Source organism: Cricetulus griseus, chromosome 4 (assembly GCF_003668045.3).
Source record: "Cricetulus griseus strain 17A/GY chromosome 4, alternate assembly CriGri-PICRH-1.0, whole genome shotgun sequence".
Classification (NCBI taxonomy): Eukaryota; Metazoa; Chordata; class Mammalia; order Rodentia; family Cricetidae; genus Cricetulus; species Cricetulus griseus.
This window is the reverse complement of record NC_048597.1, coordinates 29,529,189-29,553,306: the sequence shown is the minus strand read 5'-3', so window position 1 is coordinate 29,553,306 and position 24,118 is coordinate 29,529,189. Positions and strand designations below refer to the sequence as shown.

At 34.9% G+C, this 24,118-nt stretch overlaps 1 protein-coding gene across 1 annotated transcript in view; it reads right to left on the bottom strand.

Annotated features, from left to right (window-relative positions):
* Epha3 (EPH receptor A3) overlaps nt 1-24,118 on the bottom strand; it is a 270,473-nt gene that overhangs the window by 189,746 nt on the left and 56,609 nt on the right. The window contains exon 2 of the mRNA XM_035444405.1: nt 19,237-19,897. Coding sequence (XP_035300296.1) covers nt 19,237-19,831 — 595 coding nt within the window. The 5' untranslated portion in view covers nt 19,832-19,897. The remainder of the gene's footprint in view (nt 1-19,236; nt 19,898-24,118) is intronic.

The following is a 24,118-nucleotide window of genomic DNA, read 5'->3' as shown; positions in this document are numbered from 1 at the left end:
TTGCTTCTCACCATTTCTTCCCTAACATGATGAATGACAAATATGTTATACATGCTAACCTGTGTTTGTAGATAATACATATTTCTGAAGCCTGTAGATGAAAACCAGTAAGTTTACTTATGCTAACTTTATCAGCAGGCTTTCAGATTCCTATTTTCTACATTTGTCTTAAAAGCATTCCAGCCAAGTGTTCACTTCAATATTCCTTCTTTTCTAGTACTGTATACCACCAAATAAACATTGTCATATATATACACTCTTTCCCTGAATGTCAACCAACAACTGAAACTATTCTTAGCAAAAACATCATTGTTTTTATTATTTAAGTAACTCTCAGTGGATGTTTTATCTGGGGAATATGTCTAAGAGAACAGTCATTTCTAACTAAGAATAGCAAAGTCAAAGTCACAGCAAATCCACTTTGCAATGCTATCACACATGCCAAACATAATATTGAACTACGAACAAAATGACTGTGCTATGCAGAATACACTATAATTAACCTTGTAAATTCACTTTGCTTACAGCCTAAGCATGTTCGTTCTTTGTGAAAGAAGTCACAGTGCTGAAAGCAAATGTGAAATTTGCTAAATAAATTTTTGGAAGCTTAAGTCATTTGACCTTTTCAGTTTCAACAAGAGTTAGTCATTCTTGGACACGGGACATTAAAAATAAACTGCCCCAAATAATAGCCATCATGTTCTGGGATATCCCCACTATAAATTACTGTAGTAAATTTTCCTGAAGAGTTAAAATAAATAAATAAAAATAACATTAAGCTTCTTGAAATCATAGAGATCTAGCTATGAATCAATTTTTTCCCTACACTTAAAAGATTCTCAGCTTATTCCTGAAGGGCACTAGACACTCAAACAACTTTGACCTAAATTCCAGGGTTTAAATCAGTGTCATGACTTACAAGTTCTTCCCTTAATATACTCAACAGTGACTTAACAATCATTTCTTAGTGATGTATATGTTCCTAACTACCACTTAATATTTACTCAAGAAACACATAGAAAAGAAATTATGACTGATAAATGAGGAATCAGAGACCTGGAATTGATCCCTGGAGCTTATATCTTTAATATCTAGGCAATGCTGCCTCTAAAGCTAAAGTCATTTTCAGAATTGCCTAAAGAGGCTATGACTTATTTCTCAATAATCAGAAATAATTCACTTAAAATTGATTGAACATTAGTAGCCACAATGTGTTTCTGAACGTGGAAACTTCTATTTATTGATGCAAATAAAAGTACTCAGAAATAATATTCAAAATATTGTAAGTATGAATAACTTGCTATTTATAATAACCACATTACAGACCTCACAGAACACATATTAAAATAGACAGTCTCCTGAGTATAATGAGGGGTTCTCTCTTACAATTTTGAAACAAGCCTATTATGTAATATCCATACACTTTCTTTTGTCTCTGCTTCATTTTAATCTTGCTTGATGTCTTAACTACTAGATGCTCTCACCTACACATGTGCACATTATGAAATACACACACACACACACACACACACACACACACACACACACACACACACTTCCCAATATACTTACAGTCATGTACAGTAGAATAAATGAGTGATTAAATGGGATTCTCAGATATTATGCACAAAATTCAAGTTTATTGATATTTATAAAATAATAATTATCTGATATTGAACATAAATGGATAGTCTTTTATGTTACTTCCAATAACCATAGAAAAGTAGCTCTGAATGTATGAAGAACTCAGAATTGTATGACTTGCAGTGTTTTAAAACAAGCAACCCTGAAACATGGTAGACAGACCATCAAAAACAACTACCAAACCAAGTGATTTGATTTTGAAACATTATTCAACCATGGATCAGTTGAAGCCTTAAATATGTTTAAGAATTGAAGACCTCTCAATTTTGACTTATAGAAATAGTTTACTTTATAAGACAAATTGTAAACTGTTTAGTTAAATTTATTTTAGTTTGGTGTTAGAGAGTAAATCCTTGGCTGGTTTGATTTCTGGAAAATCTAGGGGAAAAGATGCTTTTAGACAGCTGTCTTTCCCCTATTAGAGAATTCATTCTTGATATGACACAAGTCAATCCTCATTAAACACTGTCTATGTACCAACATGTGTTGCACACCTTGTATTCATGTCAGTTTTGACCCCATAAACAATGAAGCAGACAAAATTTCAGTGTTCTTCTCCAACTTATGTGTGAGTAAATTAATCCAAAAGAATAAGTTATTTATACACTTATATATAACATCATACTATGTTAGAAAGGTTTTAGAGTTACGGCAAAATGCAAGTTCTTTGATTTGCTCAACAGAGACTGACTAAAGCATTGGTATGATTCATCTTTGTTTTCTGTGATGAACACATTAGATACTGTCTCATATATTAATCATGTTGTTAAGTGGACCAGCTTTAATTTAAGCATGTACTAGTTATTCAAGTTCACAATAATGAATAATTTTACTTTTCTTTGTCCCCTTGGCAATCACATGGTGCATTTGGTTTTCTCAGACATAGAAGACTCTATGACACATTGTCTTAAAAACAGAACAGCAACAATTACAAAGAAAATACGTTTCACAATGTTCTTAGTATCAGGAGATGGTACCCCCACCCTCATCCCTTTTTCAAAAATGAAGGCAAAGGAAATCCTTTACCTCAGCAACCATTAGTTCCTCTGTTCAGACTTTTTATTTAAAAAAGGATGAACTCCTGTGAGGCAAACTAAGTTTTCAGTTATTTAGTAGAATCTGCTTAATCTGCTTTCCTGTTATTTCCAGACATCTACCTTGCAGGTCTCCAAAGTTTATATTTATGTTTAAGAAGAATGGCTCTTGTAGCAAGTAATTTGTCTCTGTTATGAGGTTAGATTGTGAATATATTTGGTGGAAAATAATTTCTATGGGAAGGAACTGTGTTATGTTTCTGAAATAACTAAGATGTTGATGGAATCTTGTTAGAACATCCTGTTCCAGCATGTGTTTCCATGAAAACTATTACTCACAGTTCAAATTGGCTTTTATTTTCTTTTAGGTAGTCATATAAATACATTAATAAGTAATAGTGCATTGATTTAAAAACTCCTTAAATATTCATGAAAGATATTCTCCCATTGTATATAGATACAGAAATATATTCTAAAAATGTATCATGGAATACAAAGCACTAGCCTCTTATCAGAATCAGTGCAATCTGTAACAATAAATGATTGTGTTTTGATCTTTAAAAGCATTCATATTTAGAATCACATTTACTAATCATATGTTTGTATCGCTTTTAATAGTTTCCTTTGGACTCTTACAAAAATAGTCTAGGTAAAGAAATACAAAAAATGATCTATAGAGTTATAACATTTTAATGAATTAATGTAAACAACATAGCAAGACATAAATTCTGGACACCATTACTCTACTCTAAGGAATCTTTAGATCACCTTGTATTCTGTTTGAATACATACTTAGTCCTGCAAACAAGTGCAATCCAATGAACCCTGCTGGGTAAGTCTTGACTTTATTACTGGAGAATGCACAGAAAGTATCTTTTCCCACCAGATCTGACAATTCATGTGAAATTGTGACCTGCCCATAGAGTTTACAGCATAGCCTTGGCCACTAGCCAGCAAGAGGGATGCTTAAATGTCTGGATGGCAACTTCCAGTGTTCATCTGCTTTACCTTCTGTGCTTAATAAAGAGTGAGTCAATGAATGTTTTCATTTCCTTTTCATCACTAATAACTGTCAGCTTTATGAAGGGCAGAGTCAGCTTCTTCTTCCATGCATCTCCTCACTGAAGCACCAACTCGTCCATTACACCACCCACCATCATACCCACATTCATATTTGAAGCAGTGTTTTTCTCAGCATGAAAGCATAACCATAAGGCGTGTAGTCCCTGGGAATCACATCCTGTTTTGAATGTTGACATTTAAGAGTTTTACCATTATAACAAAACTTGTCAGTAATCCACCTTCAACTTCTGGAAAGCTGAGAAGTTTGGGACTGTTTTCAAAGAAACACAAAAGTTTGTGATGTATGGTATTTCAAATAAAAACATCTAGATGTGATCCTATTAGGAAATATCATCAATGATAACTTGGAGAAGTATGTGTATGTTGAGCTACACTGATAAACCCAAAAACCTGCCAAGAATTAAAAGTATGTACTATCTTAACCGATTTTGGAAGCTATGTGCATTAGGTTAGCAGGGTTTGAATGGTGCCTCATCCAAAAACTAAAACAAAGCAATAGAAGAATGGAAAAATTAGCATATTAATATATGAAGTTCAGCATGATATTTTAGTATAGATTTCAGTAATCTGAAAGTAAAGTAAGAATTTAAAGTATGGTTATAACAACACATTTAATTACTTAATATGTATACATACTAAATACATAGTGATAAGTGTATATATGTATAGGCTATTTTGAATATGTAAACCTAAAGCATAAAATTATAAATATACTATGTTACATATGTATATTACATGCCTATTTACATGTATACACATTTGTGTATCTATATCTATATAAAACTGCATGTGACTGTTCTTGCATAAAAAAAGAGTATTTATGAGCTTAAAAACTAACAGAGTCTGTAACAGATATGTCAGCCATCTCCAGCACCCATTCCCAATCTGCCACTTGGAGATCTGTCAAGCTCATAATGAGGCATATTGTGCAGGCATAAACACTGGGCACATAGCAAGTGTCTTACTGAATGCTGGTTCTCCACTCACCATCATCTCCCATCAATCATGTCCTCAGCAACAGCAGGGGCAATGGAAATAGAAGCAGAGGTAATTAGAGGCGTGACTCAGTTCCACATGCCCAGAAACTAAAAGCCAGACTATACCCTGTGAAAATCTTTTTGTGTTGTTGTCTTACCTAATTACATATTGAAGAAAGAGGTTAGTGTTGATGAATGTGAAACTCTGATCTCCTTAACTAACCATTAGCAGTGTATTTTTGTTTCTCAACTCTTCGCCAAATTAGCTTGTATTCATTTTGGTGGCAAGAACATGAACATTTTCACATTATGGTGACTTGGAACAACATTATTAAGTAAAAATTCATTTATTAAAAGAATGAAAGTGTTGGGTTTCAGAGCCACACCTAAATTTTCACTGTGACATGACACAAATTAGTAAGTCCTTTTAGTCCTGCTCAGACAAAATATGGTTATGATGTTTACTTTACGAGGCTTTTTGTTGAGGATCAATGACATTTTATATTAATGATTAGGGATATTTAAATGTATTTATACTTTTCATATTTAAGACAAGGTTCCTCAAAATGGGATAGACTATTATAACATATATTTTAAAAGTTGAAGAATAAAGGGAATATATAAAGTGAAAAGATGTATGTAGTAATCTGGTGTACTGCCGAGCTCATTGTTCTCTTTTGCTGTATCCAATTATATATCTTTCCTTAAATCCAAATATGAAAATGTTACAGCATCAATTTAGTATTAGCATATTGTGAGGGCATATATATATTCTACATATATTCAGCTACATGTAAGTACATAAAGTTCTGTTTGTGAATCCAGTGACCATTCCCTCATTGATGGAACCAATCCAGTTGCCCAAGGAACAACCAATCTTGGCACTGGAATCAGGGCTGAAGAAAATCAGTTTCTCAAAAAAAAGAAAGAAAGGAAGGAAGAAAGAAAGAAAGAAAGAAGAAAGAAAGAAAGAAAAGGAAGGAAGGAAAGAAAAGAATGGGCTGGAAATCACTAACAGCAGAGATTAAGAAGCATGCTTGAAGTAAGTCCAGCTCTCAGCTTCTCATCTCTTATGACACAGATGGGAGGGCCTCAGGTGCCTCCATTTCCTTGGCTTGTAGAACAGGATGGTGGAGGTGATATGGTCAAACACAGGTGTTCTGTTCAGTTTCAATTCAGGTATTTACCAACTGTGACTTTAGACATTTGTTCACTTTTTCCAACTTCCTGTTTCTAATCCTTTGAAATGGGAGAATACTAGCATGCACCCCATAGAATATGAGAAGCCTAAATGAAGTTCCAGCCTGTTCCATAACGATAACAAAAAAGACAAAGATATGAACCTTTGCTTTTTTAACAAAAAGCTGTTATTGACGTGCTGCTTTTAATTTTAAAAGACCAGTTCTAGAATTAGAATTTGGTGAGCTTTAATACAGAGATGATTACTACATAAACATTGTCATTCAATATATCTTAGAATATCATTCCATCTGACTGCCACATTTGTAGCATATTGCAATCAAAGGGGAACCGAGACATCTGAACTGTGTCTGTAACACACACTCCCTCCAAGTACTTCCTGTTTAACAGATTTCCCTGCTCTGTTTCTAGTCTCATCACTTCACTACCAAAGTAGGAGCCCTCATCATCAATCCTTTGTGTAGTTCCTGGGAAACAGGTTCCCAATGCTTAGAAGCAGCTTCACTTGAATAATCCTGAAATTTTTATATTTCTTTGAATATTCTTAAGTTTTTCTCTTTATGCTTAGGCATCACTGTTGACTCAATGAAGCATGTTATGTCTGTCTCTAAGAAAGTCAAGAACAAATGATGCTGAAACATTATTCTAAAATGGGTTAGCTTTGGTTTCAATTTAGACTTTTACCTTTTAATCTCACGTTGAATTTCTGGAACAAGATTCACATAGGCCATGCTTTCTGTGACTTGATTCAACATTTAGGTGTCTGCTCCCATCATACTGATGGGAATTCTTCACTTTGTGTTAGGATGCTGTGAGATGTCAATAACTCTTTACCTTAGTACTAAGAAATGAAAATGCTTTTAGGCACTGCTAAATGTCCTGGAGTGGGGGAGGTGATTAAATCAGTTGATTAAGCCCTTATGGGTCAACTTAACACTTTTATGGGTGGTCCACTAAAATAATCCATAATAGCATTTGGCTTGGTGTTATTTCCCTAAAATCTGAGGGCTTCTCTGGGGGTAGAGCATTTCTCTATTTTGTTTAATGATGCATTTCTAGGAATATTTGGTATAGAATTTAGTGTAAATTTTGTTGGGAGATAAAAGGCAATGTTGAAATATTTTATGCTGTAACAATGGTACTGTTTAGCAGCAAATCTTCAGGAAACTTTAGACAGCATTCAAAGTTGCTGTACTACTGTTCGTAGGAACAGAATTCTTATATCTGTTAACATAAATTCATTCACACCAACTCTATCATGCACAGAGACTGAGAATAAGAAATATACTCTCAGCCGGGCGTTGGTGGTGCACGCCTTTAATCCCAGCACTCGGGATGCAGAGACAGGTGGATCTCTGTGAGTTCGAGGCCAGCCTGGTCTCCAGAGCGAGTGCCAGGATAGGCTCCAAAGCTACCTTTCGAGAAACCCTATCTCGAAAAACCAAAAAAAAAGAAAAAAAGAAATGTACTCTCTTTGCACTACCTAAATTAATCACATCAGTATTCTACACAACTTTGATACACCATGATAGATCATTTGAAGATTCTATTGTAAATATGGTTGTATGAGAATACATCAAAAAGTTGTCTAGCACGTATACATTCCTTTGCAGTAGCTATCAAAGAAGAGAAATATTCTTTCCCATCCTGTTAAATACTCTAATTTGCTTCTGGATTTCACATTTTTCTGTCCTTATTCATTAGTCTGAACATTCTTTATTTAAACTTTCCCATTTGTGGTATTTCAACACAGAATATCTTTTTGCATTGTATTTCTTTCTTCTTCTTCTTCTTCTTCTTCTTCTTCTTCTTCTTCTTCTTCTTCTTCTTCTTCTTCTTCTTCTTCTTTCTTCTTCTTTTGTATGTGTGTGTGTAGTATATCATGTGATGCATGTATACACGTGTTTTCACATGCAAATTTGGAAGAGGAGAACATTGGTTATTGTGATAGCTTGAAAAAGAATGCTCTCCATAGGCTAACAGACTTGAATATTTAGTTATTAGGAATGGCACTACTGGAGACAGAAAGAAAGGTCTGGCCTTGTTAGAGGAAGTGTCACTGGAGTGTAGTCTTTGACATTTGAAAAGCCCATTCCAAGCCCGGAGTCTCCCTCTCTCCCTTTTGCTTTTAGACCAGGATGTAGAACTTTAAGCAATCATGCCTGTCTGAATGCTGCTCTCCTTGTCATCATCCTCCCTGCCATAATGATAATAATGGACTACTCTGAAACTCTAAGGAACCTGGAATTAAATTCTTTCTTTTTATAACAGTCTCCATGGTTATGGTTTGTCTTCACAGCAATAGAACACTGAATAAGACTTCCTTTCTTCTTTATCCTTTTGAGACAGTCTCTCAAGCTTGATCCTCCTGCCTTCAACCCAATAGCACTAGGGTTACCAGTTTATTAGACTACACCACACTTTATAGGTTGATGCTAGGATTTGATCCAGTTCTTCATGTTTTCATAATAAGCACTCTTATCCACCGAACCATCTCCATAGTCCTTGACTGTTTTAAGATACAAAAGGTCTGTATCTTATCATGTGGTGGTTTTGAGTTCCATAATGACTCTCCTTTGGGACCCCAGGAGTTCTCCCCCCTGATATGTCTGATTAGAAACTGAATATGTGATTGTGTTTCTGAAGAAAGATCAACAGTTCTACAATGCAGTGTTGGCAATAGGAATATGATGAAATTTTACTTTTTAGTGATATGTTCCTAATCATGCATCCTTCACTGAATACAGAGTTACCTGAAAACAGGATGTTTTGTCTACTTCCTAGAAGTTGAGACACCACAGCAGAAGAGCATGGGTACTGCATTTCTCAGCACCTTTTACTTTCCAAGTGGCTCTTATTTGAAAATCACTGTCATCAAATATTATCGAAAGTTATCCTTCTCTTCACAATTGCTCTCTATTAATGTCAGTGCCAGCTGCCACAGCTGTAAGGTTAACTCTCATTAGCTCTTACAAGTTCTACTCTGGAACTAATGAGGGATTGTCAAAACTCTAAACACAGGCAGAATTGTGGGGGAGAAACCACAGGGGACAAGGTGGAAAGCATACAGTGAACATGGGTGGACAAAAGCAGCCTTTGTGAAACACTTACAAACACAATTAACAGAATCCAAGAACCTGAAAGGGAAAAAAAAAAAGGACAACACTCTCCATTTACTTTGCATGTTGTTTGATTTCCCTTACTTTGGAAAAGGTTGATTTATAATATTAATACAAATTTTGAGGGCTTGAGAGATGGCTCAGCTGTTAAAGGTTAGGCTCACAACCAAAAATATAATATTAATACAGCGAAATATACATTTTAACCTATGTTTATAATTGTTACATGAGTTTTCACAAGAGCTTACAGTGTATTTTTATGATATAAAATATGGGATATTTGGTAATATATGAATAACTGAAAATACAAGTAAAATCCATATGTCCTTTATAAATATCAAGAAAGACATACATTTAATAAAACATATTTAGAAAAATGGCATCCGCAAACTAAAAACAAGGAAGGCTACTTATGTAAAGTAGATTAAGCTAAAGTAAAGAAATTTCAACACTTTACACAATGTTTAGTTAGGTCTAATGGTAAATTACTATGGAACTTCCATGGGCTATTAGATAAAGCTTTGTACATCAAGATGTGTATTTTTTAAATATTCAGTACAACCCTTATTCAGAATCTCAATAAAGATTGGTATGTCATTTTTCTTGGAAAGATCTAAGCACTTTACAGATGTGTATCTATCTGGCAAATATCCAGATAGTGTTTTATAAAATAATACTATAATGGAAACAATTTATTTCAAGTATGGTAGAAGTACTTTCCGTTGTAAACTGAAGTGATTTTTTCATCATATACTTTTTCCACAGAGAATACTGTTCCTGCATGCTTGGTTCATGACTCACAATGGTTTCTCAAGAAAACAAATTTTTCAATATTCAAATTACTCCTACATCCCAAAGATCACATATTTGCTAATCAAGATTTGCTTAAATTTCTATTTGTACCTTTAAGTCCTGGATCAGAAAAGACATCTGAATGCCCTGAGAACTTTGTTTATTGATAATAGTAACCATAGTAGTAGTGCTGATAATAATTGAATATGACAGTTACAAAACAGGAGCTTGGCTTTCTCAAAGATGTATTACCCAGACATTCCATAAGCGATATCTATGTTTTATGTTAGACCTCAGGAAAAAACACTTAAATAAGGACCTTTAGAATTTCTTCTAGGTTGGAATAAAGAAGAGATGTCTTACAATTTTTTATATTTGAGTTGATAATTTTGCATATTTAAAGCTAATTCATACATAGTAAAAAATCTATATTTTCCCCCAAAGACAAGTCTTACTTAGTTGGAATTGTGTGTTAGAATGTGTTTGGTCTCAGTTCTGGAGAGGTGGCTCAGTGAATAAAAATGATTGCTGTCAAGCCTGATGACCTGATCTCTGTTCCTGGAACCCATGTGATGGTAGGAGAGAGGCGATTTCTGCAATTTGTTCCCTGACCTCCACAGGCACACCATTGCATACTCATGCACTCCTGTGCGCGCACGTGCACACACACACACACACACACACACACAGAGAGAGATTAAAGAAATAGATGAAAACATTTTTAAAAGCAGTGCTTAATGTTCCTAACATTTGTAGAACTGTTAGTGAATTTTAAGATTATTCATAGTCTTCATTGTTAATCCCTGAGTCAGTATAGAGTATTTGAATAGCTGGAAGGAGATTCATCTTCCCAAGTATATCCACGATTGTGTACTTCCTACATATGTTTGCAATTAAATTATCTCTGACTGCTTTAAAAGTATGATTTGTAGTCTATAAAGAAGAAAGAACTCACAGATCTCCCTAATATCTTAAACATGAACCTCTATGGTTCACATTTATACTGTTTGTCTTTAGCCAGATTAAAAGAGAGAACCATGATACCATAAAAAACCTGGAATCAAAAACACACTTTTCTTTTTATCTGAAAAACGTTTACTTACTGTCTAGGTAGTTTAGAGATATAATTTGATGGCCTATTTTCAGTAATATCACATAGTAATTCAGTAAGATCACATGGCACATCCTGCAACTTTCAGCTTCTCCTCTATCTCTACGATATTTAAGGAATTCTCACTGCATTTTTACAATACCCAAAATAAGGCAAGCCATTCCTTCACAGTAAGTCAACCCATTCAACTTACATCTCCTTTCCTTCTTGATTTCTGAGTTTCATGATTCTTTCAAAACAAGAACATTATATCCAATCCACCCTTTAACGTTAAATGTTAGGGCCTTAGCATACTATGAAAGTAGGATTAGTGTTTGTCAAGATTAAATATCTTACACATTATAGAATACTTTAAATTGCCTTGTTGCACTTCACTTTTTTCTTAAACTACATTGTCTTACATCAGTTCAAATTTCTGTTTCTGAATGGGCAACAGAAAAACTCTACCTATAAATCTATGAAATAGTTGGAACAATTCCTTGAGAAGGCTCATGCTATATAAAAGGACAGCAGGTCAAACAGCAGATGGGATAATCTCAAATTAATTGATGTTTACAAGAAGAAAGACAAATTGCCAAATCATATGAAGATGGTGAGGAGACACATTGGGGGGGGGCAGGAAGATTTAGGGATTTAGATATGATTTAGATACATTATAGACATGCACGCAACTTTCAATGAATAAATTAAAATATTCTTAAACGGTAACAGCAGAAAGAAATTATCTAGGATTAAGTTTTACAGAGCTAAAAAAGACCTCCTCCTCCCTTCCTTCTCCTTTCCTCTGAACTGAACTCAGTACTTTTGATTCCAGCAGTAGCCAAGCACTCTACTGCAAAGCTGCACCCCTGGGCAAAAGTCAAATCTCTTCAGAAAGGAAAAACACGTTGTTTGACAGAAGGTGAAGAATGAAGGGATCATATAAACAAGTAAATAAATTCATTGATAATATTTTTCTTGTCCAGATGACTAAAAGCTAACAAAAATGCCAATGTGGGGCAGTTATCTTATTCAAGTCATGACAATGAAGAGGAAAGCTAACACATTTCATAGGTACTGATGGGAGACAATAATGGTGCATATCTTTAATATAATGCTGGATATGATATAGTGGGATGAGCAAGATCTTCAATGGCCATCTCATGGTCTTTCCATTTGTAGATAAAGAATTCAGAAGATCAAACTGTTTTGTCAAAAAAATTAGCCAGTAACATTTTTCACACACTTGCTAGTGACAACAACCTTTTGCTAGCTAGAGCAATTAAATATAAGCTGATCCTCAAAGTCTGGCTCACTGAAGTTTGAGCTTCAAGTTAATGTTCCAATAACTTGTTATAAAAAATCTGTACAAAGGCATATGATCCTAAATAAATCAAGTTATAATTATTAACAACCTATCATAACACATCTGTCTAATTTGTTCTCTGAAAACTTATATTACTAGTTACTAGCAACATAGATAATGTACTGACTTGAGGTTATGGCTACTTAAAAAAGTAGGGAGCTATCATCTAAGCATGAGAAAAATCTGAATAATCCAAAGTAAAACCTTGAGTAATAAATATCATAATTCTCATGATAAAAGGAATAGAGGAGGAATCAGTGCTGGAATGGGAACTGGGCAAACAAAAAGGACAAAACTTCCATATGTTAATAGTTTTCAAAAGATGCTAATGCTTCACTATATACAGGCAGAGATTTAGCACTGATTAAATTTTTGTAAAAATAAAATACTTGTCAAAACAAAGAAATTTGAAAGTATCATGATCTCTTCATATTATCTATCTGTTACTCTTTAATGATGGTTTAGATGAGTCTATATTTTGCTGTTTAAACATGTATGCGGCCTAATAGACAAAGTGTTTATTTCAATCTATACAAAAGTTATGCTTTCATTTGCACAGCTTAGTGAAGAGCCTAGAAAATTCAAGGTAAGTAATATGAACTAAGTTCTCTTCAGGACTCACATGCTAAGACTGTGGAGTTGACAGAAACTACGTAGTTATTTCTGTCCTATCACTCTTCAGTTGAGGATCACTCAGTAAGTCTCTGTGAGATTCTGGGAACACAGTTTTGAAAAGATATTCATAGTCTTTCTCCTCAAGGATATTCCCCTCTGGGAATTATGGGAAGGCATTTTTCTTAATTTATTCAAGTATCAAAGTATTTTGAAGTTCTAGACAGTGTCTATGGCTGTGTGCACAGATTCAAACAGCACTAAAAATATTCCAGTGAAGTCTTTGCTTTTGTGTTTCCTCTAATCAGCAAAACGAATCCTTAAATCACCCTGTACTTGAAACCTGACAGCTGCTCTAAGAGTTTCTGAGCTGGCACAGGAAATAGTGGAGAGGGAAAGCTGGAGTCTTAAGTCATCAGTAAAGAAAACGATTTTGAGAAGCCATCAACTAGTCTAGCTGTCTTGGAATATTATATCAAACACACTTTTCTATTAAGTTTCTAATGGAGTAAAGTTAGCATTTCACAACTAGTGTGCAGATAAAGCACAGAGCAACAGATTCCTCAGTGACATTAATAAGGTATTTGGTACACTAAGTCTAAACAAATTTTGTATGAGCAAGATTGTTTACAGTAACCTCCTGCTATCTGCTGCAAATGCAATTAATTGATCATATAAAAATGCACTAGCATTTTCATTTATTTTTTTCCAAATGAAATTAAAGTACATAATACAATTAATTACCAGGGATTAAAAGAGGCCAGGGGAAGCCCATGGCATTTGCTTGGAATCAATGCAAAATCCCCAACACCTCCAATTTTTAAAAGAAAAAGAAATAAACTGGTGAAGATTTCTGCTGATATGTAAGCAACAACAAAATGATGAAAGAAAACAGATGATACGGTTTTACAAAATTATATGATCAATTTGGTATTCAAATTCATTCACTTTTATACTTTTATTTAATCATTTATTATTATTATTTTGTAGTGCTGGGGACAAAACCAAAGCCTTGTTCATAGTAGGATAGCATCCTAGCACTGAGGTAGTAATCTGTCCTGGATCTAGAATGTAGCCAGATAAAATTTAAATGGAAAGAATACAATGATTTCCTCTTTTGTTAAATATGAGCCATGTCTGATTCAAACAGAGGAGATATGCTAGAGGAAATTCTAGAAAGCAAAAATGATGCATGACTTTTTCCCTTCCTTACTCATCCTCATCTTTCTCATCTGTTTATGCAGAGGCTAGTCCTTCATAAGGACATGTAATTGCCACATGGATTGTAATAAATGCTCTTGGTCCTCTAGACTATGTGTTTTCTGTTTTCTCACTTTTTTGGCAAGCAACTATGGAAAGGCTCTTAGTGACAATATTTGTCTCCTATCTTAGTCTCTGCCTCTGAATAATTGAAGTATAAAGATACACCAGTTCCTCAATTTTTATGACTTCATCTCTTGGGCTCAGGATACAATACAAAACAAGAAAGCGCTTTTCTAATGAGAGGTGGAAAGGGAGTTGATCCAGAGTAGGGGGAGATAGGGAGGAACTGAGAGGAGTAGAGAGAGGGAAAACTATAATCAGGATATAAATCAGGATATAAATATGAGAAAAGAATCTATTTTTAAAAAAGGAAAAAATAAAGGAAGATCAGCTACATAATATGGCATCTTGTGGAAGAGAGGCTTACTATCTTGTTAACTTTTCTCCTGCACCAAAACCCATTTCCACAGTAGCACCAATAGCTCATTTTTCCAGAGTACTTTGTTAACTGATTAACTTTTTATTGGCTCTTTAATTTTTGAGGCAGGATCTCATACCATAACCCAACCTCACCTGAAGCTCACAGCATAGCTCTGGCTGTCCTCATATTCATGGCAATTAACCTGCCTTGAGCTGCCGAGGACTGGGATTATAGATGTAAACCCTGCATTTAACTATAATTTATGTCTTTAATAAATTAGTTGAACCTTCATTTTCTTTCACAGGCAGACGGAATCATTTTTAAAAACAAACATATATTTTAAATTAAGGGTTTGTCATGTATACGTGTCTCAGTGTCTTCTGTCTGTCTGTCTGTCTCTCTCTTCTCTCTCTCTGTCTGTCTGTCTCTCTGTCTCTGTCTCTGTCTCTGTCTCTCTCTCTCTTTCTGTGTGTGTGTGTGTGTGTGTGTGTGTGTGTGTGTACACATGTGCGTGTACATGCCACATATGCATCCAGAAGAGGCAGTTGGATGCCCTGGTGCTGTAGTTACAAGTTGTTATAAGATGCCCAACATGGGTACTAGGAACAAAACTCTGCAAGAGCTGCAAGCACTCTTGCTATTGTACCATCATTATGGCCCAACATTTTTTGAAGTATAAAACAAATTAATTCATCCATGATGATATATATCTTTTGATTTTTATTCTAATCTTCAACCCGAAACTAAGCACATGTTAAGGACTCCATGGTCAAATGATACTGCCTAGTAATTTTAAATAAGAGTAAAAGTAGATTATTGTAAAATATAAATTATGTACATTAAAGTTCCAAACTTATAATTTTGCCTCTGGAGAATGCTAATTTTGTTTCATTTCATTGTTTGAAAACTGATAGATGTGTTTGTTGAAATTAAAATTTTTTAGCAGTGTAATTGTCCTATCAAGTAGAAATTGTCACATTTTCATCATTCAGATCACTAAACCTTAAGTGTCCTAATTATCTATTTAGATTTGGAAAATAATTGGCATATTAGATTAATTATGTTAGGAAATGGCATAGAAATGAAATTTGAATCTTCCTAAAGGCCTCTTTGTGACAGGAATTCATGGAAAACCAATCTTATGTGTCATTTGTATGTTTGAAGAATTTCAGTATAATGATGTACTAGCAATTGGGAACTCATGTCTTCTGGAATATGTAAGAGTCATAGGGACAACCCCTCCTCATATTCCTATTCGAAAAAATTTTAAACATAATAACAATGAGTCTAAAACCAACACAAAGGCAATCTCATAATCAATTAGCATTTTTATGTTTAATTTTGAAATTCATTGTATTACTGTCTTTCTCTACTATGCTGGCAAAACTCATTGAACACAGGACAGGAGATTTATGGGTCTGTCTTCCAGTACATTTATTAATTTATGCATCTGTCATTCTGAGGAGACTGTGCTCCTGAAAGGTAAATACAATGACCATTCATCTGCATTTCTCCCTTGTCTTACATATTATTATTTTGCACTATAGATTGTGAGGAACACTTACTAAATTGCATTTCACAGACTATTTTGCAAGTGTAAGATTCTTGATAATCTGCAAATTTAGATGTTCTTAGTTGCCACCTGGACATAGCTTACAGAACCCAATAATTATCTTTTACTTACAAATCATTATTAAAATTCTGAATACAATGTAGATGTCAGAAATAAACAGATGCATATAAGGCATATAATAGATTATTGATTACAACAATAGAAGCTAGAGGGATGGCTTAGTGGTTAAGAGAACTAGCTGCTCTTCCAAAATGCTAGTTTCAATTTCCAGTACCTCCATGCTGGCATACAATTTCCTATAACTCCAGTTCCATAGGATCTGTCATTTTATGGAATCGGGCATACATATGGTGTATAGACATATAACAGGTGAAACACCCTAGTTACTAAATAATAATAATATTTTAAAAATAAAATAAGCAATGTTCTTACTGTTAACTAAAATCAGTGTACACTTCCTAAGTTATTATGAGATATAATTGTAGTAGGTCATTGGAATTTCTTAGGAGAGTAGCACAGTGCCTAGAATGAATGCAGAAAAATTCTTTAAATTTTAATATTATCCTAGAAATTAAGTAAATATCTCATAAGTAGTATAAACTGGACAGTTTTTCAATTCTTTTGGAGGTACCCCTTTATGATTTTATTTTATGTTAATTTTTACAAATCCCATATACCACAAATATCCTATTGACAAAGTAGAATTCAAATGGAATATAAAGATTTTTCTCCAATACTGAATCTCAATAAAATGTAACTATATTTTTTTTAATTTAAAACCATTTTAATGATGCCATACTTGTGGCATTTTCTGAACAACACAGAAAAATATGATGCTACAGTATACAATTTGTTCTTATTTAATATAATCGAGTACAAATACTTGTCTGTATAAATGAGTGCACACATGGATGTAGGTACCCTTGCCTGTGCGCAGACATGTGGAAGCCAGAGGTCAACATTGTATATCATCTTCTACCGCTTTCCACTGTTTTTTGTTTGTCACTTGGTTGGTGGATGGGTGGGTGGGTGGATTGGTTGGCTGTTTGTTACTTTCCTTCTTTCTTTCTTTCTTTCTTTCTTTCTTTCTTTCTTTCTTTCCTTCCTTCCTTCCTTCCTTCTTTTTTTCATTCTTTCTCTCTTTTGGAAACAAGATTCTTTCACAGAATACAGAACTTGCTGCTTTGACTAGACCTGCTGAGCTGCAAGCCCTCAGATCTAAGGGCTGCCTTTCTTCCCTGTACCAGCACTGGGGTTACACTTGACCACTGCATATGACTTTTATCTGAATGCCAGAGATCTAACTCAGGCTTTCGTGTTTGCACAGAAAGCACCTAGCCCACTCTACCACCCCGCCAGTCCTTTAATGTGCTTTTGGAAACCATGCCTATAGTCAAAGGAAAGAGGCTGTATTCTATTGACATTTTTGGTTGTTGTTTTTTCAAGACAGGGTTTCTGTGTAGCTTTGGAGCCTATCCTGGCACTCCCTCTAGAGACCACGCTGGCCTCGACCTCAGAGAGATCCGCCTGCCTCTGCCTCCCAAGTGCTGGGATTAAAGGCTTGTGTCAACAACGCCCGGCTGACATTTTTTTTTTCTTTTAAAGAGCAAGCCACATAGAGAGTATAGCACTCCCTTCATATGTGCTTCTGAACCGTGATTATTGAATGTGCATCAGCGGAATAATAGACCCTTTTTTCTTGACAGAGTCTAACAGCAAATAGAAGTGTGAAAATGAAAACAAAGCCACAAGACTATGTACTAATAGCCACCTATATACTTGTACACTTATAACATAATTGATACTTCGAGCATGATCAAGTATAAAAAACCATTCCTAACTGTAAATAAAAATTTTAATTAATGGGCTTTTAATCTTACATGTTTGATATGTATACTTTTATATGAAAAATATATTTTAAGTGGTTTTTACATCAAATACACAAACTTAAAAAAAATAAAACTCAAGCTGATGGCAAAATTCAGATTCCCTAATAATATTTAAATTATAAAACACACATTACATACAACTCAGGAGAAATACATGTAATGCTTTGAGTCATAGAAAAACAAAAGAATGAGGAAAGATAATTTTCTTATGTTTCTGGTTGTGAGCCGAGCCTTTAATGGCTGAGCCATGTCTCTACCCTGATAATTTCTTATAATTTAGGATTTTCTTTTAAAACTGTTTTAGTTGATTTTTTTCATTCAGTAGATATTGATCATGCTTTTCCTCCACCAAATGCACCCAGATTCTCCCTGACTCCCTTCCCACAGAACTTCTTGCCTCCCCACCCCCCACCCCCGACACACACACCAAAAACAATTTCACCACAATAAGCAAATATGAACACATCAGTTTTGGACTTTTAAATAAAATGATTTTTAGAGCATTTAAACATCCACTCAGTATACAACTATCACTGAAGAACAGGCAATACTTTATAAATATCAAGAACATATTGCTGTGATCGGTGGACCCAAATATAATCACCACAATATCTAATTCTGTTATAGCTAGATTAACTGAGTATCAAAGGCATTCCCACCTTCCCTGTCAAGAAAGGCAGATGTATTTCACTTCCGTTGCTGCAGTTACACTACCATCAGTAATGAGCTAGCAAGCAAATCTCAAACCTGGGAGATGGCACAGCCTGTAAAGGTGCCTATTATCAAGCCTGATAACCTGAGCTTGATACCCAGGATCCAAATGCTAAAAGGACAACCCATTTCCTCAAGCTGTTCTAATACCTTTACAAAATGCACCATTGTATGTGGGCATCCTTCCAAGTAACTAACTAAATTAAAATACAATGAAAAAATAGCACAGATGACACCTCTACAGGGTGCAGTCCAGCACCCCAGAGTTACACCCATTAATATTTCACAACAGATCACGAATCAACACATCAAATAGGATAATTTTAGCACATAAATAGAGTCGTGATTCTGGGCTGTGTTGTGCTGCCAAGTGAGATCAGATCAGGTTAATTCATTTTCATTACTTCCTAATAAACTCACAGGAGACAAATTCAAGTGTAAAGAAAAAGAGAAGGTTCTTACCTTGGCATATGAAACCTCGTTCTTCGTAGCCAGCGTTGCAGGTGCACTTGCCAATGGGGACAAGCCATTCTCCCTCGGTACTGCAGTACATCCTGGGAGGATCCTCCTCCTTGGAATTATTGACACAAGAGCCCCTAACCTCCACCAAGGACTGGGAGTCCATAGGCACTGTGTCTGGAAACATAGCCAGATTCTTCACTGTAAACGGGCACTTTTTGAAGTACACTCTCACAGACACCAAGGCAACGCAAGCACCAACGTCTTGAAAAGCCAAATAAAACCCCTTTTTGTTGACCGGTCCCACTTCTCTTATCTCAGTGTTGAGTTTCAGAATGCGGTCCCCAAGGTCCATCTGAGTAAAACTTTCATCAGCGGCAATGGTGTCAATCTTTGTAAATTGATGCTCTCGGAATTTCACGCCGTGGTCATCATCAGATTCCATGTAGTACAGGTTAAAGGTCTCCTTGCAAGTCCCCAAAACCAATGGAATGCTGTTGCAGTCCCGCAGTGTGAACTTGAGCTCCACGTAGATTTTCTGAGCCGAGTTTCTGGGGACCCAGTTGGTCCTCAGCCAATTATTTTGGCTGTGATCCATGACATTGCACACCTGGTAAGTCCTGATGGGTGTGTAATGTTCATCAACACCGCTGATCTCTTCCCACTGAAGCCATCAAAGCAAAGAGAGAGAGACAGAATTAGTGAGGTAAGGGTAATGATGGCACACACAGGGCAAAAGTGCCAAGGGACATTAACTCACAAAAAACAAATCCACCATAAATAAGAAGAGGCTTTGATGCTATGTATGTCAGAGATCTGTGGATCAACTTCTAACCTTCTAGTGTATGGTTATTGGCAAGATTTCATGAATTCAATGCCTCAAAGCAGTTTATTTGCCTTGCACTGCAAGTTTTTAGACATTCAGGAAAAGGCCACTGGGCTAGGCAGTCTGCAAAGCCAACAATTGCAGGATTGAAAACCTGGAAAGAATGGTGAACAGTGATGCACAAGGAGTTGCTACAATTCTGTGTTTTCTCTGTCTGTTTTAAAAGGAAATGAAAACTCACAGTGCCTAAAATTAGTTTTTTTTTTCTCCCAACTTGACCAAGATTGAAGTAAATGCAGTATACAGCAAAATTCATAGAGTCCAAGTGATAACATCACCATGCAACTTGACACACAATAATTTTAAAGAATCTCAGTCATTTCAGTGGATCCATGTTGGGAAAATGCCAGGTTCTCCAAGATAAACATTCAGTTATTATATGTGAAAAAGGAACAGCCATAGAGTGAACATTCACTTTATACTGCCCTAGGTTCCATATTGGACTTTTAAATGGCCAGGAAAAAAGTTAATGTGCTGTTACTATGTTAGTTAAATTTATATTAATATAGCTTCAACCAATGTAAAAGAAGATTTTTGAAAGTTTTAAGTTGAAAACAGTAAAGAACTACATTTTGTGATCATTAGAATAAATCTTGAAAAATTCAATTTAATGCCACTTGTTTATATTACTCAGGTCGCTAAACTAACAGTCTTTCCAACTGTTTTTGTTGTTTATGAATTTTCTTTATTTCATGTACAATCTTTCTAAGACCTTTCAGAAACACTAGACTTTTACTGAGTTGCTTTTCAATACAAAGTCTTCCATGGTTCTCCGGTGCCTATGTAAAAACAAACAAACAAACAAACAAAAAACTTTTTAACTCTTCAATCAGGAATTTAATTTCTTCAAAAATAATCCCAACCTACAGGCTAATTTTTAAAGATTTCAAATAAAGAATAGAAAATTTCTTTCCAATAGGAATTATTTTTTTTTTTTGTTTTCAAGAGCCACCTGAGATCTTCTGGCCTTTATCCCCCTGCTTATAATATAATAACATTGGAATATGTTTTTCTTCCTCTTTGATATTAATATCTCTATTGTTCTTAGAAAATGTCACCCTTTAGACACCATGTTTATTTGTAAGTTTAATTCATCAAATGTTCTTGGATGAATTTAGAATTTTTTCTAAAATTAAATTGATAAATTTTGATTTATTCATATTTGAAACACTCTAATAAAGACTATTAGGGGATGAGTTAAACATCACTTTTCCTGTAGTATATGCAGATTCCATTTATGAGCATGAACCCATAAGAAATCATTACTTAGGCTAGGTATATGGTGCAGTGGTGGTATCTTGTCAATAATATGCAAAGTCCCATATTTGATTTGCAGCATGAAAAAATGTTAGAGAATTTTTAAATTTTTGAGATTAATCATTGCGGTATACATTATTGTTGTATTCTTAAATTTCTCTCCAAGAAGACTGAAGGAGATAAAGGGAGATAAAAGGAAAAAGTCACAAAGTATCCTTATCTTCAAATGATATGACAGTATTAATAGGTGACTCTAAAAAATCTGCCAGAAACTCCTACATTGATAAACAGTTTCAACACAACAGCGGACAAAAAATGAACTCACAAAAATCAGTAGCCTTTCAATACACAAATGACAAACTGATTCAGAAAGAAATCTGGGAAACAGCACTTTTCACAGTAATCTGTAATAATACAAAATATCTTTGGGTAACTCTAGCTAAGCAAGTGAAAACATGCTATTGGCCCAAAAACAGACAGGTTGATTAGTGGAGTCAAATTAAACACTCAGACATGAATACACACACTGATGGACACCGGATTTTTTTTTCAAGAAGCCAGAAACACATACCAGAAAAAAGACAGCTTCCCCAGCAAATGGTGCTGGTCAAATTGGATAGTTACATATAGAAGAATATAAATAGGTTCATACTTATCACCCTGCACAAAACTCAATTCCAAATAGATAATTCCAATTCCCAAGGACCTCAACATAAAACCAGATGCATTGAACCCGATAGAAGAGAAGTTGGGAAATATCCTTGAACTCATTGGCACAGGAAAAGACTTCTTGAACAGAAAACAAATAGTATAGACACTGAGATTTAAAAAATTAATGAGTAAGACCTCAAAAATCTGTAAAACTTCTGTATGGTAAAGGACACTGTCATTTGGACAAAGTGGCCAGCTAGAGAATGGAAAAAATGGTTTTACCAACTACATATTCAGTAGAGGGATGGTATCCAAAATGTATAAACAACTCAGAAACATAGATATCAATGAAATAAATAATCCAATTAAAAATGGGGTACAGATATAAGCAGAATTCTCAAAGGCAAATTCAAATGGTTGAAAACCACTTAAAGATATTTTCAACATCCTTAGCCATCTGAGATATTGCAACCAAAGCTACATGCCCACATTGGTTGGAGTGGCCAAGATCAATAAAACATGTGGCATTTCCTCTTAGCAAGGGTGTGGAACATGGGGAACACTGATCCATTGCTTGTGTCTATGGTAGCATCTAAAGCCAGTTTGGGAATCAGTTGGTGGTTCCTCAGAAAGATAGGAATGCATCTATCTCAATATCCAGCTATACCACTCTTGGATAAATATCCAAAAGATGTTTGACCCTACCACGGGGGCACTTACTTGCTCAATGATTTTCACTGCGGCTCTATTCAAAATAGCACATAATTGGAAACAACAAGATTCCCTCAACAGAAAAAAAAATGGATAAAAAATTGTGGTACATTGCACAATGGAATATTACTCAGCCATTAAAAAAATAAGATCATGAAAATTGCAGGTAAATGGATGGAACTAGGAAAGGTCTCTCTGAGTGAGATAATCTAGACCCACAAAGATCTATATTCACTTGTATGTGGATATTAGCTATTAAGTTGATGATATCCAAGCCACAATCTGAAGAACCACAGAAGTTAGGTATACAGATGGTCAGATAGATATCCCTAGGAAAGGAAAGGAGAGCATATAGCTATGCTTAGATGTGGGAAGGACTGGAAGGGGGGATATAAGGGAAAAGGGGAGACAAGAGGAGATGAGTTAGTGAATATTGCAGAAAGATGACTAGGCTAAGAAGAAGATTACTAAAATATATACATATATTAAGAAGATCTAAAAGGGGAAAAGGAAACACAGCATTTTCTTTAAACTTTCAAGTCACATTGGAGAAATACAAAGAATTTACCTCGGAGTGTTTAGATGATCAAAAACAATTTGTGGGGTTCACTAGAAGAAAACTTCCCCAACCTAAAGAAGGATATCCCTATGAAAGTACAAGAAGCTTACAGAACACCAAATAGATTGGACCCAAAAAAAGAAGTCCTCTCGCCACATAATAATCAAAACGCCAAACTTACAGAATAAAGAAAAAATATTAAGAGCAGCAAAAGAAAAAGGCCAAGTAACATATAAAGTCAGACCTATCCAAATTATACCCATCTTCTCAATGGAAACTTTGAAAGCGAGAAGATTCTGGATAGATGTTCTACAAATGCTAAGGGAACATGGATACCAGCCCAGACTATTGTATCCAGCAAAGCTTTCAGTCACTATAGGTGGAGAAACTTGGTTTGGAGAAATTATTTTCAATTTCTCCCCTACAATATTACAAAACAACAGGAACAAGCAGGACTAGTTATTTTAAAAACTTTCATAAGGATGGATGGACATGAATTTTCTTGAGGAAAATTTGTCCTAACTTCATTGTTATAACCAGCATAAGTCCAACAAAGGAACACAATGGTACTACTATAAACAACTTTAGTAATATTTGTATAATAATGTAAGGAGACTACATGTTTACACTATAGTTTTTATAACTATTCCCAGGATTCAGGGAGGTGGCACAGCAAATAAAGGTTTGCCACCAAACTTGATGACCAGAGGTCAATTCCCAATCCCTGCGTGGCAGGAGAAAAGAACCTAAAGTGTCCTGTGACTTCAAAACCACATCACAATTAGGACACAAACAAATAAATAAATGTAATTGAATGTGAT